Raw genomic sequence first — 17,419 nt, forward strand, 5'->3', positions numbered from 1 at the left:
CCTTGGTTGTAGGGGGGGAAGGGAGGCAACACAGCTATCCAGGGAATTTCTAACTACAAGCCACCTATCCGTGGGTTCAGGGTCCAAATCTACTACCTGTGTGGCCTGAAAAAACCCAAACAGAAAATTAAAGAAGTCAGGTTGTTAGAGGCCCAGGTACCTGGCAGAGGCAGATCCAAATGGTCTCTGAAGGGGTATACTTTGACCCTGAACCCCAAAGAACTTTCACAGATAATGTCCCAAGGCACATAAGTTCTCCATAAATGTGTCCAATATGTTAAAGAGCTTTTTAAAAGGTATTAAAAAGTGTGGCAAAGGAATAAGATATTTTCAGAAGTAACCAGATACAATTGAAAAACAACCACCGGATTTCTAGAAGTGAAAAATATAATCATTGAAAGTCATAACTTAGTATACAGATTCAACAGCAGGTTAAAACAAAGCCGAAGATAGAATTAGTGAACCGGATGATAGAACTGAAGGAATTACCATAGAATGTGGCACAGATTTTAGAAGTTAGAATGTCAAGGTTATATGTAGAATTTTTTTTTTTTACAGAATTTATTTATTGAGAGAGAGAGCATCAGCAGGGGGAGGGGCAGAGGGAGAGGGAGAAGCAGACTCCCCACCGAGCAGAGAGCCTGACAGCAGGGCTCCACTCCATCCCAGGACCCTGAGATCATGACCTGAGCCGAAGGCAGACACTTAACTGAGCCATGCAGGTGCCCCTATATGTAGAATGTTTAATCAGGGTTGCAGGTGAAGATAATAGAAAAGCTATGTTCTTTTTCCCCCTAAGTAACATTTGTAGTTCTGTGTGTTACAGACTTTTCTTCTACACCTTGCGTTTTCCAGCATTCTGTAAGTGAGGTTCATGCACATAGATACGTTCATTTTCACCGCTCTCTAGTATTCCGTCGTGAGACTATAGCTCAAGTTATACATCTATTATGTATCTGTTTACATTTATTTACATATCTATTATATAGATATATATCTATTGTGATGGACGTTTGGGTTCTTTCCAGTTAGGGGCTATCACGAATGTGCTATGTGGTCACTCTGGTACATATCTCCTGATGTGAGAGTTTCTCTAGGTGTTTGCCTAGGGATAGAATTACCACGTTATAGGACGATTCTCACATGGACTGCTGAGTGAACAAGCAAGTCATAGGAAAATGCACACAGTAGGATTCGTTTTAAATAAAAATCAAAACGGGGCACCTGGGTGGCTCAATGGGTTAAGTGTCCGACTCTTGGCTTCAGCTCAGGTCATGGTCTCAGGGTCATGAGATTGAGCCCCAAGTCAGGTTCTACACTCAGTGTGGAGTCTGCTTTAGGCTCTCTATTTTAAATAAATAAAGTCTTTAAATAAATAAATAAACATCAAAACAAATGTACTCAACATAATACTGTTTAAGGATGTATTCATACAGAGTTTAAAAAAAAAAAAAGGCATAGTAAGCATTCTCCTGAATTCTGTGTTTGTCTTGAGGTGGAGAGTAGGGAGGGTGGAGGCAGAATTAGGGCAGAATACAAAGGAGATTTCAAAGGTACTGATAATGTTTCTTAAGCTATTACGTAAGTCGGGTGGTAGACACGTGGGCCATTGTTTTTCTTCTTTAAACCATTCATATCTGTTTTATTCTCTCATAGGTATAACACATAATGTTTTCAGAATTCACAGGTTTTGCCATCAGCCCCAGGTTCAAATCCCTGTTCTCTGCCATTCATTAGCAGTGTGACTGGGGTCAAGACATTTGACCTCTCTGAGCCTTGGCTTCCTGTCTGTACAACGGGACTAGTAACTCCCTCATATGATTGCTGTGGATGCAAAGTTAGATAAGAGGCAGAGTGTCTGGTTGGAAGGCATCACCAATATTGGAAGATGTTCTTAAAATACCTCCTGACAGGCGTCTGGGTGGCACAGTGGGTTGAGCGTCTGACTCTTGGTTTAGGCTCAGGTCGTGATCTCAGGGTCATGAGATCGAGCCCCACATGAGGCTTGTGCTCAGCGCGGAGTCTGTTTGAGATTCTCTCTCCCTCTCCCCCTCTTGCTCTCTGTCTCTCTCAAATAAATAAATAAATCTTAAAATAAAATACCTCCCAAGCCACAGATACAAATACACTGTGCAGCTGTGGGGTCAGGTCCAAGCAGCTACAACCGAATGGCCTTGTGGGCTTAGGTGAGGATGGCTTTCTAGAACGAGGAGGGGTGGAGTGTGAGGTTCTGGGTTCACGCAGTAGTGAGTTCCAGACAAGGCCTGCACAGGAGGCCCCTCCGTGGGTTCCAGAAATGTGTTCCGTGGCAGGGCCCTCCTCTCCTGCCTTGTGCCACGGGAGAATAGAGAGGAAGTCAAAAGGTCATTGCAGCCTTTGTGATGCTGTTCCCAGGAGCTCCTGCCCAGAGGTCTGGACATCAAACAGGAGGAGCTGGGGGACCTGGTGGACAAGGAGATGGCTGCCACTTCAGCTGCCATTGAAACTGCTACAGCCAGAATCGAGGTAGGGAAGCGTCTGCCACGTCTCCTAAAGCGAGGCTCTTGCAGCTTCCCCGTGGTGACATTGGCCACTGGATGTCTCTAAATGGTTCGTGAAGGCTACACAGGCCCCCTGTGAGCCCAGCCAGAATCCAGACTCCCCAGGACTCCTGAGGGATAGAAAATGAGAAGCCCCCCACCTACTTTGGTCTTGGTTCATCCTGCATCACAGTTCCAGGCCGACCACTTGCTAGTCATGTGACTTGGGATAGGTTGTTCCATTAACCTCGCTAAGGTCCCGTTTCTGCATGATGGGGCAGTAGTAATAGTACTTGCCTTGGAGGGGTGTTGTAAGGGTTAAAGGAGATAATGCACACTTATCTTAGGGCCAGGCACCCGTGAAATCAGCAGACATGATTGTCCCAGGGAAAAGCTGAGTGGGCGGCATTGGAAAGGTCCCATAGCACCCCTTTGGTAGAAGACTCAGGCTGCCCACCTTGGCGCAAGTACCCACCGTTGGGACCTGGGAACAGCTGCCCCCCATTGGCAGGGTGCCATAGCTCTCAGAATTCTGTGCACACGTCAGCCTGGGACAGCCACTCACGGATGGAAGAGCCAGCCTGCTGGGGCTGCTTCCCACCGAAGAGATCAGAAGTCTGGATTCTTTTCCTGACTTGCCAGGACGTGGATGGGCCCTTCTAGATTTGGGTTTCTCAGCTACCACGGGCTGTTGGACACAAGGTGTCTCAGGTGCCAGTGAGCTCTCAGTACCTACCATGTACTGGGGAACCCTGCTTCTTTTTAACAGGAGATGCTCAGCAAATCCCGAGCTGGAGACACAGGAGTCAAATTGGAGGTGAACGAAAGGTCAGTCTGAGCCGTGTGGGGGCATTTAGGTGGTCAGGATGAGTGTCTCCTGCAGTGGATTATCCTAACTAGATTATCCTAACTAATGGATTATCCTAACTAGAAGAGTACGATAGCAGCCATGGACAAGGGCTGAGTCTGTATGGTTGTTAATAATGGTGTTCTTGATGATAATACTGCTGTTGCATTTTAAGGGAAGAGAAACCCCAAGAATCATCACATAACTGTCCCCAGTCAGATCTCCCTGCTCACACGACTTTCTGTGAAGGTGTATTCCCCACCGCCTTTCCCCATCCCAAGTTTGCCTGTGTTTAGGCCTGAAAAAGAGAACAGATTCCCTTCATTGTTCTTGGTCTCTCTTCTGTGTCCCTAACTTTTTTTTCCCCCTAGGATCCTTGGTTCCTGTACGAGCCTAATGCAAGCTATTCAGGTCCTGATCGTGGCCTCGAAGGACCTCCAGAGGGAGATAGTGGAGAGTGGCCGGGTAAGCGTGGGTGAGGGCCCTGGACAGGGGGAGCAGACATCATTCACAGACTCTTGGTTCACCGAGAGGCTATGTCTATCAATACGCTCGTCCACATTCAGCGAAATCCACGGGCGCTGCCATCCGTGTGCACCCGAGGGCGCAGCTGCCTCTCACAGCCAAGCCCACATGCCCATGGGAAGAAGCTGGAGTGCTGCCAGGTCCCCAGGGGGCAGTCAGCCTCAGCCTCCAGCTGCAGGGTCATTAACCCAGGCGACATCACGAACCTGCTCCTTAAACACCGTGTACATTGCAAGCCTGGGCCCTCAGAGATGGAAGGGAGAGCTTTGGAAAACTGGGCAAATCAGAAGGGCCGGCCTGGTTGCTGACCTTTCATAGTGGATGCGGCCATGTCTCCTTCCCTCGGCAGAGACAGCTGATGGTTATTCACAGACAGACTCTGCCCCAGTCTCTGGTCAATGTGCTCACTGGGCTTTCTCCCTCCTCTGCTGGCGTGTCTCCTTCTCACACCCTGTGTACAGCTACAGCTCAGAAGACAGGCCCAGGGAGGGATTCCAGAGCCTGAACACTATCTGTCAAAGAAGGATGCCCTATCTGCTTTGGTGGTGGTGCTCTTTATTGGTCCAAGGGGGGCTGTTTTCTATCCCCAAAATAGAGAGAGGGACCGAGCAAGGAGCACCTGTGGCTTCCAAGACTATCAGACACTTCCAAAGCACGAAAGCATTTTAAAATTCCAAGGAGAAATAATTTGTTCAATTATTCACTGGGTACTCTCCTCTTTTGCCAAATTGTGGCAAGGGGTTGGACTCCTCTTGGATCACGTAGTTCCTATGTGTACGTGAATAGATAAAGATTCTTACATATGCAACACGGGAAGTGTGATATAATAGAAATGCTACGGGCTTTGGAGTCAGAAAACCCTAGGATTTACTTCCACTTACTTCCTGCATGAACTTGGGAAAAGTATCTTTGCTTTTCTGAATCTTCGTTTGCTTATCTGTAAAATGGGATGATAATGCTCGCGTCTTGGGGTTAGTGTGAGGTCTGTCTGGGAGTAACANGATGCCCTATCTGCTTTGGTGGTGGTGCTCTTTATTGGTCCAAGGGGGGCTGTTTTCTATCCCCAAAATAGAGAGAGGGACCGAGCAAGGAGCACCTGTGGCTTCCAAGACTATCAGACACTTCCAAAGCACGAAAGCATTTTAAAATTCCAAGGAGAAATAATTTGTTCAATTATTCACTGGGTACTCTCCTCTTTTGCCAAATTGTGGCAAGGGGTTGGACTCCTCTTGGATCACGTAGTTCCTATGTGTACGTGAATAGATAAAGATTCTTACATATGCAACACGGGAAGTGTGATATAATAGAAATGCTACGGGCTTTGGAGTCAGAAAACCCTAGGATTTACTTCCACTTACTTCCTGCATGAACTTGGGAAAAGTATCTTTGCTTTTCTGAATCTTCGTTTGCTTATCTGTAAAATGGGATGATAATGCTCACGTCTTGGGGTTAGTGTGAGGTCTGGGAGTAACAGACATAAAAGCACCTGGGGCGTAAGAGGCGCTCGAGAAAAATCTAGTCATTACCTTTCACTTCCTCAGGGCACGGCATCACCTAAAGAGTTTTATGCCAAGAATTCTCGATGGACGGAAGGACTCATCTCAGCCTCCAAAGCCGTGGGCTGGGGAGCCACTGTCATGGTGTAAGTGTCTGTCACTCCCAGGGCTCCTCCTCCTCACCCCATCCCAGACAACACCCCATCCCAGACAACAGCCCATCCCAGACAACAGCCAGGGGGAAAAAATCTGCCCCTCAGAAGTGAACTGTTGGTAGAGAAGTCAACAGGACTGAAAGTTTAAAAGGGAGCGTGGATCTCCTGGGGCTGCACAGAGGCGGGGCGGGCAGGCCGTGCTCTCTGAATAGGCAGGGTGATAAGGGGTTGCAGCTGTCCGTGACATAATTTGTCTTGTCCCTTCCTGACTACCAGGGATGCAGCCGATCTCGTGGTGCAAGGCAGAGGGAAGTTTGAGGAACTACTGGTGTGTTCGCATGAAATCGCAGCTAGCACAGCCCAGCTCGTGGCTGCCTCTAAGGTAGGACCCACGCAGGACTCCCTAGGGCACTGTAAGGTCCGGCTAGGTTGGAGAATGCTTAGACCATGGAGCCTGCCCCAAGAACAGATTATTTATCCAGGGCCGGGGAGATGAGGTCCCAACTTAAAATTCTGCCTCTCAGAGGTCCCATCCTACTCTCCTCTAATAGCCTTTCCTCTGTCAGCAAGGAGCCCGTCCGCCCAGCTCGCCACATGGGTTCCTTCTTGGTTCCCATGGCTTTTGTGACAAGTGGTCTTTGAGGGTCCCAGCCATTCCGACCTCTGATTAGCAATCGGGGCATTCAGGGAGCACTCAAATAAGGAATAGGTTGGCGCCATGAGCTGGTTCCCTGGCTCGGCTCCAAGGTTCCACAGCCGTTATCTGCCTCTCCTGAAAAGTCTCCAAATTTGAACCATTGCCCCGACTAATCGTAATACAAAGCCTGTTACCAAAATCTGTCTGTGAGTTTTATAGTACCCTGGGGAGCATTCCTATCATCCTTGTGTATTGTTGTCCCAAATTAGCTTCTCCAACTGGAACAGTTTATCATAAGAACTGATAAAGCTAGAGTTGGGGGCTACCAAGCAAATAAGCCAGGAGTAATTTGTCATGTTAGAGATAGGCCAGGAGTTGACCCTATAGGAGCAATTTTTTTTAAAAGATTTATTTATTTAGGGGCACCTGGGTGGCTCAGCTGGTTAAGCATCTGTCTTCGGCTCAGGTCATGATCCCACAGTTCTGGGATCGAGTTCCACATAAGGCTCCTTGCTCAGCAGGGAGCCTGCTTCTCCCTCTGCCTGCCACTCTCCCTGCTTGTGCTCTCTCCCTCTCTCTCTCTGACAAATAAATAAAATCTTTTTTAAAAGTTTTATGTATTAGAGAGAGCATGCATGCACATGCCCAAGTGGGAAACGGGCAGAAGGACAGGGAGAGAGAGAATCTCCAGCAGACTCCCCGCTGAGCACAGAGCCTGACGTAGGGCTCGACCTCATGATCCTGAGATCATGACTTGAGCCAAAAGCAAGAGTCGGACGCTCAACCGACTGAGCCGCAACAGGCACCCCTATGGGCAGCAACTTCTAAGAGGTTGATTAGTGACCACAGCGGATCCCATATGTTTGTCAAGACCCATTGGACCAACTTATTTGACTCCGTCCTTGCCGCCGTATGCTGTGTGAACCTAACTCTGCTTGGTCCTGGCAGGTGAAAGCTGATAAGGACAGCCCAAACCTGGCCCAGCTGCAGCAGGCCTCCCGGGGGGTGAACCAGGCCACCGCCACCGTTGTGGCCTCCACCATTTCGGGCAAATCACAGATTGAGGAGACAGGTAACCTCCCGAGGCGGCGCCTTGCATATCCATCCTGTTCAGCTCTTCTTCACGGTCTTCTCCACGGTCCCAGTGTCCCACAGTTCCATTTCCACATTGTCTCTCGTTCATCTTTTCTACATGCGTACTTACTTTCTCACAAGGTGGGACTCCACATACGCTGCTCTTCGTGTCACCATAGCAACAGGCCTTGAGTGTAGATTTTTCATTTAGCAATTGCTCTGGATTCAAAGACGTGACTCTCCAGGCCTGGTTGTCTCTGGGTGGGGGCGGGATAGGGGGGTGGTGGTCCAATCCTCATTGACCTTCACACGTGTTTTGGAAACTACCAAACCAAGCATTTCAGCAGAGCGTTGACATTGGCTGCCTCTCAGGCGAGAGAGTCGGCCAAGGGTGTCACCTGACAAGACCTTCCCTCCTGCCCTTGCAGACAATATGGACTTCTCCAGCATGACACTGACCCAGATCAAACGCCAGGAGATGGATTCCCAGGTAGGATCCCCGATTCTGAGTCTGCTCGATCAATTGCCGGTGACATCAACCCCAAATATTATCCCCATGGAGAGAAGCCAGTAGGGGAGAGACTTGGGGAGGAAACACACACAGGAGAGACCCAGTAGCCCAGAGATGAATATAAATGATGCTTGGAAGGGACAGTGGAGGTGGAGACAGATGGTGGGTTAAGGTCAGAATCTTAGCTCTTGCTCCCTGGTCTCAGACAGGTGTCTCCCTCACCGTCATCATCAGGTATCTCCTAGCGGACATCAACTAGCATTTAATGTCTTACGATGGACGTTTTTTTTTTTTAAGTAGAGTTGACATACAATGTTACATTACTTTCAGGCATACATGTAGTGATTTGACAATTCTGTATATTAACTCGATGCTCGCCACGATAAGTGTAGTCACCATCTGTCACCATGCAATATCATAACAATATTACTGACTGTATTCCCTATGTTGTACTTTTCATCCCCGTGACTTATCTGGTAATGTACCTCTTCATCCCCCTCATCTGTTTCACCCATTCCTCCACCCTTCCCCTGTGGCCACCACCAAGTCTCTGTATTTATGAATCTGTTTCTGCTTTGGTTTTGGTTTTGGTTTTTGGCAATTTTTTAAAAATTCTGATATGAATTATTTGTGTATGACCTTGGTTTAAAAAAGAATCGATTTACTGAGAACCCATTGAAGGCAATGCCATTTCTCCCAGTCGTTCGTAGAGTTATGGCATGCGGAGAAATAGGAATTAGTGGGATTCTGGGGGGGAAAAAATGACATCCTTGTTCTAGAATTACTGGTCCCAGTGTTGGGGTAAAGTCCAGATTGAGACTGTTAAAGTCTCTATATGGGTCACTTGGCATTTTTAGGAATGTCACATCAGGCACGAGTCCCCACCATCTGCACTGTCGTGCTTACCGGTCTTATCCAGTCCCTCTTGACTGAAGATTCCATCTCTATGCTGATAAGTACCAGATTCTTCTCCCCGGCCTCAATCTTCTCCTTGAGCTCTGTGCTTGTCCAACTGCCTACTTGATCTCCCCACTTGATGCCAAATGTGTCTCCAACTTAATGGGTCCAAACCAGGGCTCCTAGTTTCCCTCCCACCCCAATCTGCCCCTCTCCTTGTTTTCTCCACCTCAGTAACTGTAACCCCCCACACCTGGGTGCCAAGACCTGGAGTCATCCTTGGGTCCTCCCTCCCCCCTCTCCCTTCTACATCTAGTCCTCCAGTGGGTCCTGTCAACTCTGACTCTCCGAGCCTGTACCTTCCCCCTCTTTTCCATCTCCCTAACCCAGCCTAAGCCACCATCGTTTGTCCCCTGAGCTACTACAAAAGCAGCTTAACTGCAAGTGCAAGGATTTGTTCCCAAGTAGTCCCGTGGCAGGGCCAGGTGGCAGGGCAGTTGGGGGCAGAGACTAGGAAAGGGCATTGCTGAGATAGGTCCAGCCTTGGGTTGACAGTTGGTGGAACTCAGTGTAAGGCACATGGTGGGGTTCACCAGATTGTCTCCATCTTTCCACATGCTTTACATTTTCCACAATAAAAAATTTGAAAAGAAAAAAAGGAACTGCCTAACTGGGTCTAGTTGCTTCCACTCTCACCCCCACCCCTACAGTTTGTTCAGGTTCTACTTTTTTTTAAAAGCATAAATGACAGCACGTCTCATCTCTGCTTTAAATCTTCCAGTGGCTTCCCTTTCACACTTAGAGTTAATATCCAAACTCCTGCCCCCAGCCCGTGACCCTCTCCCTCTCTCATGCATCCACCACACAGGGCTCCTTTCTGTTCTCCCGCTACCTCAAGCTCCTGCCTGCCTGAGCAGCGTTTGCTGATCACCCTTGGCCTTTATCACATGACCCTATGTCATGTTCATTTTGGTCTGATCTGTTCTTGTTCATGAGTTTGTCTTCCCCCTGCAAGGTAAGCAGGGACCTTGTCTGTCTGTGTACCACCATGTCTCCAGCCCCTGCAGCAGAGCGCAGGGTACATGATGGGTGCTCAGCAAACATTTCTTGAATTAATAAATAAATTAATCAGTAAAATAACTAGAATTAATAAGGAGTAGTGGTAGCCAGGAACCAGCGTCTAACTTGGTAAGATTATGCTTTCTCCTGTATGATGATAACCCCAAGTTGTACCAGCCCCTCAGAGATACCAGAACCATCTGAACTGGCTCTTGCCTGGATTTCTAGGAGAGCAGGATTGAAGCAGGAAGAGGAACTGGGTTGGAACACACCACACAGATAGGCTAGATGTCGGAGGTGATTTCAGGTAGATATCTCAGAGGAGCATGAGAGGAGCCCTACATCCCCTGAGGCTATAAAGCATCACCTCCAGGAGAGGGTCCCAGTGAGGAAACACAAGAGCCACTGGAATAGATGGGTGAATGGGAGAGGATAGAGGAAATGAGCAGTGGGGGGAGGGATGAAGTCAAAGTGAGACCATTGTCAGATCGCTGCTCGAAAGAAAATTCCACTCTTCCCACAGGTCCGGGTGCTGGAGCTGGAGAATGACCTGCAGAAGGAGCGTCAAAAACTGGGAGAGCTTCGGAAAAAGCACTACGAGCTCGCTGGTGTTGCCGAGGGCTGGGAAGAAGGTGGGCCTAAGGGCCAGCGCGGGTGCCATGAGGGAGGGCTCTTATTAGGAGGGCCTTCCCCTCAGAGGTAACAGAATGAAGCGCCCTTTGGGTCACCGACATCCCCCTCTCGACTCACAGAGCATGTTTCCTTTTCAGTTGTAAACAAACTTCAAGCCCCAAAACTGGCATAATTTTGGGTGAATTGAAAGCTTTTATTGACCTTAATGTTGACCAGTGGGCTCGTCACTCACTGCCATTCCCTTCCAGGCCCAGTTAGTCTGGCACGCGTAGAGTAGTGAACGAACGAATGGCGGTCAGTGAAGAGCCAGCAGATGGAGCAAAGGGATTACAAGCCTCTGACTGACTAGAGCCATCAGTGGGCAGCAATGGCCGCATGAGAGAAAGGGTCAGGGGCTAGAAATGGGGTACAGTGGGGGGATGTTGGTAGGCCCACCAGCCCAGAGAGGCGTTATCACCCAGAGTCTGATGGTTTCCCGTGTGCCCAAAGCAGCCAGCTTGATCACGACCAGGACTGCAAACTCTCGTTGTCTTGACTGACTCTGGGAACCAGCCGCAGATGCAAACCGGTCATTCCTGGATGTGTAACTCGGGGAATAGATGGTTCTGAGCGTGAGGTATTGGAGAGCACAACATGGTGGCCGTTTTGGTTGGTGAAACGAATGCGTGCACATGTGTAGTGCTAGGAAACAAAAGTTATTGTTGTCTTTCAGGAACAGAAGCGTCTCCACCTGCAATACATGGAGCGGTCACTGGAAAAGAATAGAGCCACGCCGACACCCCACACGTCCGAGTGTAAATCCTGTGGCCCGTCTGTGTGTGTGTGTGTGATTCCCCTGGGGCGGGGGGGTGGTTCCTGGTGGCAGCCACACCACTCCCGTTGTCCAGTGCCAGGGACCTAAGTGGCCTTCCACAGAGGAGGGGGGCAACCAGGGCCACCCCTCGCGGAGAAGAGCTCCCTCCCCGTCCTGCCTGCCATTGGACCCCCAGATGCTCAGCGTCCTTGTCCGAGGGGCTCGCTGGTTCCGAGAGCCCTGGCGAGGGGCCACCTCACGCCTTTTCTTCTCTGTTTTCTCCTCAGCCTTTTCTGTTTCACCATCTGCACCAACTCGTGAGCGTCCGAGGGCTGGCGGGGCTCCAAGCCAGGACGCCGCCCTGAATGTGTGCGGGGAGAAGAGCAGGGGCGTCCTGGCCGAGCGCGCCAAGGCACCTCCCCCCTCTCTTGGCAGCTCCATGGATTTCCCACTATTTCTTACAGTGGCTGGTTGGGTTTGTTGTCCTTTTTTTTTGGTGTTCTTCTTTCAGTGTTCCCTCGTAGAGCCAACTCTCCCAGAGGGAGCACCCCTGGAGCTCTAGCCATCGGGAGCCCCCTAACTACAGCAGTTAACAGCAATGGTGCTGCTCAGGCTTCACCTTGGTGCTCCACGCCAGCCTCCGTGCTGAGTGTCCCGCTGAGCGAGTCTGGGTCAGCCGAGGCCACTCCCCAGGGGCGGGCACCGCTGCTGGGCCACGCGCTCCTCCAAAGGTGGAAGCAGAGCGAGAGCCTTTCCTTCCTAAAGCGAGAACCCGGCTGAAAGCCTCTGCCCACCTTCCTGGGTGACAGGGGTAAAGAAAGCGGGAAAGGAGGGGTGCACATGGCCCAGGTCTCAGGAGACCCCTTTCTTGGGAACTTCTGGTAACCAGGCTGAAAAACCTTATCACGTGCTTGAGTGTGCTGGTGAGAGTAGCCACACTTCTTCCCCCGGAATGAATTTTCCGTGCCACCTCCCTTCAGAGCCAGGTGGGACCCTGAGAGGGAGCACGTGAGGGCTTTTCCAAGTCCTCTCTCCACATGGCCTCCCGGGCATCCTCTTGAACCTGAAGAAGATAATTCCATGTTCTACCTAAGGGACATCCCCAGAAGATCAGGCAAACTTGCTCCCAGCAGGAAAGAACCCTTTGCTTGGTTTGGTACCTTTAATGTTTATTACTAACCTCCGTTCGGCAGCCGTGGCAGCCTCCAGAAAGATGCTTTGAGCAATCAGGATTTGAGGTGTGGCGATGGCGGGGCTGCATGGCTGCCCCAGGTCATGAGTCTTCAAGAATCAGACACCAGGCCAACATGCTTCCTAATCTGTTACCGGCCTAGACCCCGAGGCGAGCAGGTTCCTCAGAGCATCTGGGTCAGGGAAACCAAGAAAAGGGGGACCCCTGGCTCTGAGCCCTCCAGCCACACGTCCCGGGCCCTCGTTGCCCGGACAGGATGAGGACAGAGGGCGCATTAACAGCTTCCGAGAGGCGGGCAGCCTGACAGCACTTGTCCACCTCCCGAGGGACAGACCCCAGCATTTAAGTGACCTTCCGATCTTGGACAGACAGTGTCTTTCTTCCTTATGTAGCAACGCCTAGGTAGAAGCCAACAAGCACTTCCCAGGACCTGTCCCAAAGGAACACTGCGGAGCGTTGCTACTTGACAGGTGGCGAGGTTCCTGTTTGATCACTGTGAATCCACCCCCTCCTTCCCCACCACCCTCCCCTTCCCTCTCTGTGCATTTTCTAAGTAGGGCACTCAAAAAACGCGATCTCCACATTGGGCTAAAGAGGGGTCCGCAGCAGCAGATGCGCGGTCTTACGCTGAACACTTCTGTGCTCAGAAGGAGTGGCGTGTGGCGCCCCTGGCCCAGTTATGCCAATTAAGCCATTCGGTGTGTTCTTAGAATTGGTCAGCGTTTCCACCGCAGACTAGTCCTCACTTCCAGAATCTCAGCCAAACTGTTGTGCTCCAAATTCCCAGTGGTGAAAAAAATCGAGTATATTGGACCACACTGGGATTCTCTGAATAACGCTCCCTCTAAAAAGAAGCCACAGTAATTTTTAAAAACTTTGTGGACTTAGCCTGAGTAATAAAACCGTGAAGAAAGCGATTGAACAGGAACACAGGCTAATCCCATCTCGCACGAGAAGTATCCGTCGGATGTAGCGCGATTTCGTTTGTCCTCACTCGCCTTCGGAGCTGGCCCATCCTCTAGCCAAAATCAAATTGTCCTACCTTGGCTTTTCTAAAAATGAGGGTGTTTATACTTGGTGTGAAATACTTGATTCAAACAGGAATGACATCCTTAAGCTAAAAATGAACCTCACAGCCTTTTCAAGTAGTCACTGAGCCTCACGAGTGACTGAAGTCCCATGGGTCAGTGTCATTGGGTCACAGCAAGGCAGAACAACAAAAGAATGGCTTAGGACTGAAATTATTTAATTTTTGTAATACAGTTGCTCTAATATCTCTAGAGTAAGGGTATGTGTGTACATAGTAAGGAAAAAAAATAGAAAAGACCTGCTTTTTGTGGGGTTCTTTTATATCTGAGTCAGGAGTTTAAATTAGACTGGAATTTAGGTTGCTGGCTGGTTCTGCCGCTGACAGCAGGATCTCTAGGGTCCCACCTGCATTAGAGTCCCTAATCCAGTGGCTGGAAGAACCAAACATTGTCCAGAACGTCCTTAACGTTGGAAGTGTTTGAGCTGCCAAGTCAACATCAGGGTTAACCAGGTACCATGGGGGTCACCGTACATGTCGTTCATCCTCAGACTGGTTTGCTTCGGCCTCTCACCGAGGAGGAGCTGGTCTGGAGCTTGCACACTCCTCGGCCAGCTCCTTCGTCTGGAGGGGTCTCCCGGCTCCACTTACCCCCGTCTTTAGCCACCGGTCAAGTTCTCGATACTTTCTACCACCTTTGCAAGTCTCTGAAAATCCTTCCTGCCAGTGAAAGCCTTCGATCCTGGCATTGGCCTTTCAACCAGACCGTCTCTGCCCCGTCTCCGTGCCGTCCTCGGTCCCCCGGAGACCGCGCTGTCTGTAGCCTAGACCACCGCAGGCCTGCCAGCCTTCACCGCAGCAAACCGGGCCAGCTGTCTGCTACTCACGTCCCCTTCGTCTCCCAGGGTCAGACCAAATGCAGGATCAGCACCCCACCGTGGTGGCACAGCCTCGCCCCCAGGAGCCAAAGCAACAGGAAATCATGGGTTAGATGCCGTTGGGTCCTATTCTGAGAGTAGCTCATTTCCAGACATGTCTTTCAGGTGACCCTCAACTACCTCAGTTTGAAGGCCCTAAATGAAGCTGATTACTACTCCTAGGGACAAACCAAGGGGGTTCCGATAAATCTTGCTGATAACTTATAACAAAGTCTCACATTTAGGTTCGCAGGGATAGGTTGGATTTGTTTTTCTTCTGTTTTTAACCTCTTCCCCCAATTTTCCATTAGAATAGTTTCTAGAAATGAATTTCATTTTTCACCGAGTGCCTACCTTCCCAGGGCAGGTAGCTACTGGCTTATTGTTCCCTTCCAACAATACTTTTATTATGGTATTAAGACCTTTCTTTGTATAATACGTTGCATCTGTGTTTTCAATTTTTCAAATAAATATTTCAACCTGGCAATGGAGAGTGGCGGTGCTAACTGACCATCCAACGTGGTTTTGGGGTCAGGGTTCCAGTGAAAAGCCTACACATCTGTCCCGGGGTTCACTGAATCCCATCTAACCTCTGTACCTCTGGGAGTAGGTCTTAAAGACAGGAATACTTACGAGGAATACAGTTGCTGCAGAGAACCTGGTTTGCACTCCTCAGTCACATTTTGTCCCCTGTACACTCTCCTGTCCTTGGGAATGATCAAACAGAACATGCCGGAGTGGTCATTTATCTTGACGCCCAGGTCTGTGCATAAAATCTGGCCTCTTGGGCTACAGATACATCATCTTTCTCCACCCTCAAGACGCAAAAGTAACCTGTCACCTTAAAATTGGATGGGATGATTGTTGCTCAGGGACAGAAGCTGCCAGTCATAAGGGAATTCAGGAGCAAGCCAGAGTCCCGGCCACCAGTGGATCTACAGGGGGGAGCTGACGAATGGGTGGGGCTGGTTGCATACAGACTTTTCACCAGCAGCAGTATCTGCATTACAAACTCAGGACAACCACAGTGGGCAAGATGAACTCACTTCAGACAACATTTCAGCTGTGTGCCCTCAGCTTTGATTTCTGCTGTGCCTCCACCCCCTGCCCATTCCAACCCTTTGTTCTTTTTTACTTTGGCAGGGCCACCCCTAAGCCCCAAGCAGATTTGGTCCATCTGCATAAACCCTAATTCTCGCCCCTCAATGCCCTTTGTATGGCATGTTGGTATCAGTCTAGTGGCCTAATCTTGCTATTCCTTCCAATGCTCTGCTGGCCAGAGTGACCAGCCAGCCAAGCTGCCTTTCTAGAACTGGGGCCTGGCCACAGGATGCTCAGAAGACCCTTCGGGCATGAGTACCAGAGCCTCTGGGGAATCCAGTCGAGGCCATGTGCAGATGGGGGAGTGTTGAGGGCTGGAGCACACCTGGAAAGGGAGAGATGCCCTGCCTCGGTGGCACAGCTGGCCCAGGCCAGACCTGGGCCCTGAAAGGCACTACAAAGCTCAAGGCAGTCCTTTGCCCGGTTTTCTGGACCCCTCCACTCCACACTTGAGCCCTGGAGTGATCCATAAGGTCACCCAGTGGCTCAGTCCGTTAAGCACATTCCCTCATTTATTTACTTATTTTTAAGTCCTCTCTACACCCAATGGGGGCCTGAAACCCACAACCCCAAGATCAAGAGTCACATGCTCGTCTGACTGAGCCAGCCAGGCGCCCCCCCCATGCACGCCCATAAGTCCCCTTTCTGCTCTGCCTTGCACCTCTCACAATTCTGTGAGCCTGCACCAGGCAATCACTTGGGCACACAGGCTCCGCATTCCGTGTGCACTGAGCTCCCTCTCTGAGCCAGAACTGAGCCTAGCTATGACTGCTAGGGCAGCAGCACTGTTCCTGGAGAATGTGTAAGTTTCTACATAAGTTTCTAGTAAAGACCTTGGAAGCATCCAGACTGTCCTTCAGAATTTCTCCTGAAATCTCCACGTCTCCTCTAATTACACTTTTTCCCTACAAGACCGACATTTGAAATAAAATTTGAAAACTAAATTGTATTTAATTCCCATGTGGTTGAAAATGATTGACTAATACTACAACAGGCGTGTCCTCTCAAATTCTGTCAACCCAGTGAGCATTGCGGAGTTCCTATCATACACAAGAGACTGTAGGAGGGAGAAAAATAAGCAAGAGCTGGTCACTTCTTGAAGGACCTTCCAAACTTGGAAGGAAGATAGACGGGTACATTAGAAACTGGAGTACACGCGTGAAAGAGATGAAACGCTCAAAAAATCCAGCAGTATTCAAAGGAAAGGGAGGGATGGGCCAATAACTTTAGGAGGTAATGGCATCAAGAGAAGAATTTTTAAGACGAAAGATGGAAGCATGCTTCAAAGCTAAAACACAGAGGAGGTAGAGATTGAAGTACGGCAGAAAGAGGAGGAAGGCTGTAGCCCATTGCTTGAGATGCAGATTCATTCATTCCTCCCACAAGTTTATATTCAACTTCCACCACGTTGAAAGGCACGAGGGATACAGTGCCAGGGACATACGTGCCCTCCGGGAGCTTGCAGTCCTGTGGGCAGCTGGCGCAGACCAGTGTGATGCAGGACCCAAAAGGTGCTTGAAAAGGAGGACACAGCAAGGGAGCTATTATACTCAAGGTCAGGGGCAGCGCCCATGAGCAAATGACATTTAAGCTGAAACCTGAAGAATAAGTGAAAGTTGGCATTGGCCGGCGGGGGGCACCTGGGTGGCTCAGTCAGTTAAGCACCTGACTTCGGCTCAGGTCCTGATCCCTGGGTCCTGAGATCGAGTCCCATGTCAGGCTCTGCACTCAGTGCAGAGTCTGCTTGTCCCTCTACCTCTGCTCCTCCCCCTGCTTGCTCTAAAAAAAAAAAAAAGAGAGAGAGAGAGAGAGTCTTAAAAATGTCAGTGGGAGAGGGAGAGGGGAAAAATAAATATTCCAGGCAAAGCTAACAACAGTGAGAGAGACTTTGGAACACTGATCATGACAGATGCCCGTGCTGACAGTGTGGCCAGAATGCCAAATCATAGAAGATCTTGAGTGCCATTGGAAGGATTGGAAGCTTGATGGTGGGGATCGTAAGCAAGGGTGTGATGTGACACCAGCTATCACCTCTC

At 49.8% G+C, this 17,419-nt stretch overlaps 1 protein-coding gene across 3 annotated transcripts in view; it reads left to right on the forward strand.

The window, feature by feature from the left end:
• The window catches only part of HIP1 (huntingtin interacting protein 1), a 148,460-nt gene extending 133,691 nt beyond the window's left edge, over nucleotides 1-14,769 (forward strand). For all 3 annotated transcript variants that reach the window (XM_002923472.4, XM_034669985.1, XM_034669984.1), the window contains 10 exons: nucleotides 2,395-2,505; nucleotides 3,289-3,347; nucleotides 3,738-3,831; nucleotides 5,433-5,533; nucleotides 5,819-5,924; nucleotides 7,128-7,251; nucleotides 7,682-7,743; nucleotides 10,244-10,352; nucleotides 11,066-11,147; nucleotides 11,434-14,769. In XM_002923472.4, coding sequence (XP_002923518.2) covers nucleotides 2,395-2,505; nucleotides 3,289-3,347; nucleotides 3,738-3,831; nucleotides 5,433-5,533; nucleotides 5,819-5,924; nucleotides 7,128-7,251; nucleotides 7,682-7,743; nucleotides 10,244-10,352; nucleotides 11,066-11,118 — 819 coding nt within the window. In that variant the 3' untranslated portion in view covers nucleotides 11,119-11,147; nucleotides 11,434-14,769. The remainder of the gene's footprint in view (nucleotides 1-2,394; nucleotides 2,506-3,288; nucleotides 3,348-3,737; nucleotides 3,832-5,432; nucleotides 5,534-5,818; nucleotides 5,925-7,127; nucleotides 7,252-7,681; nucleotides 7,744-10,243; nucleotides 10,353-11,065; nucleotides 11,148-11,433) is intronic.
• Nucleotides 14,770-17,419: the final 2,650 nt, after the last annotated feature.

This window comes from Ailuropoda melanoleuca, chromosome 10 (assembly GCF_002007445.2).
Source record: "Ailuropoda melanoleuca isolate Jingjing chromosome 10, ASM200744v2, whole genome shotgun sequence".
Lineage (NCBI taxonomy): Eukaryota > Metazoa > Chordata > Mammalia > Carnivora > Ursidae > Ailuropoda > Ailuropoda melanoleuca.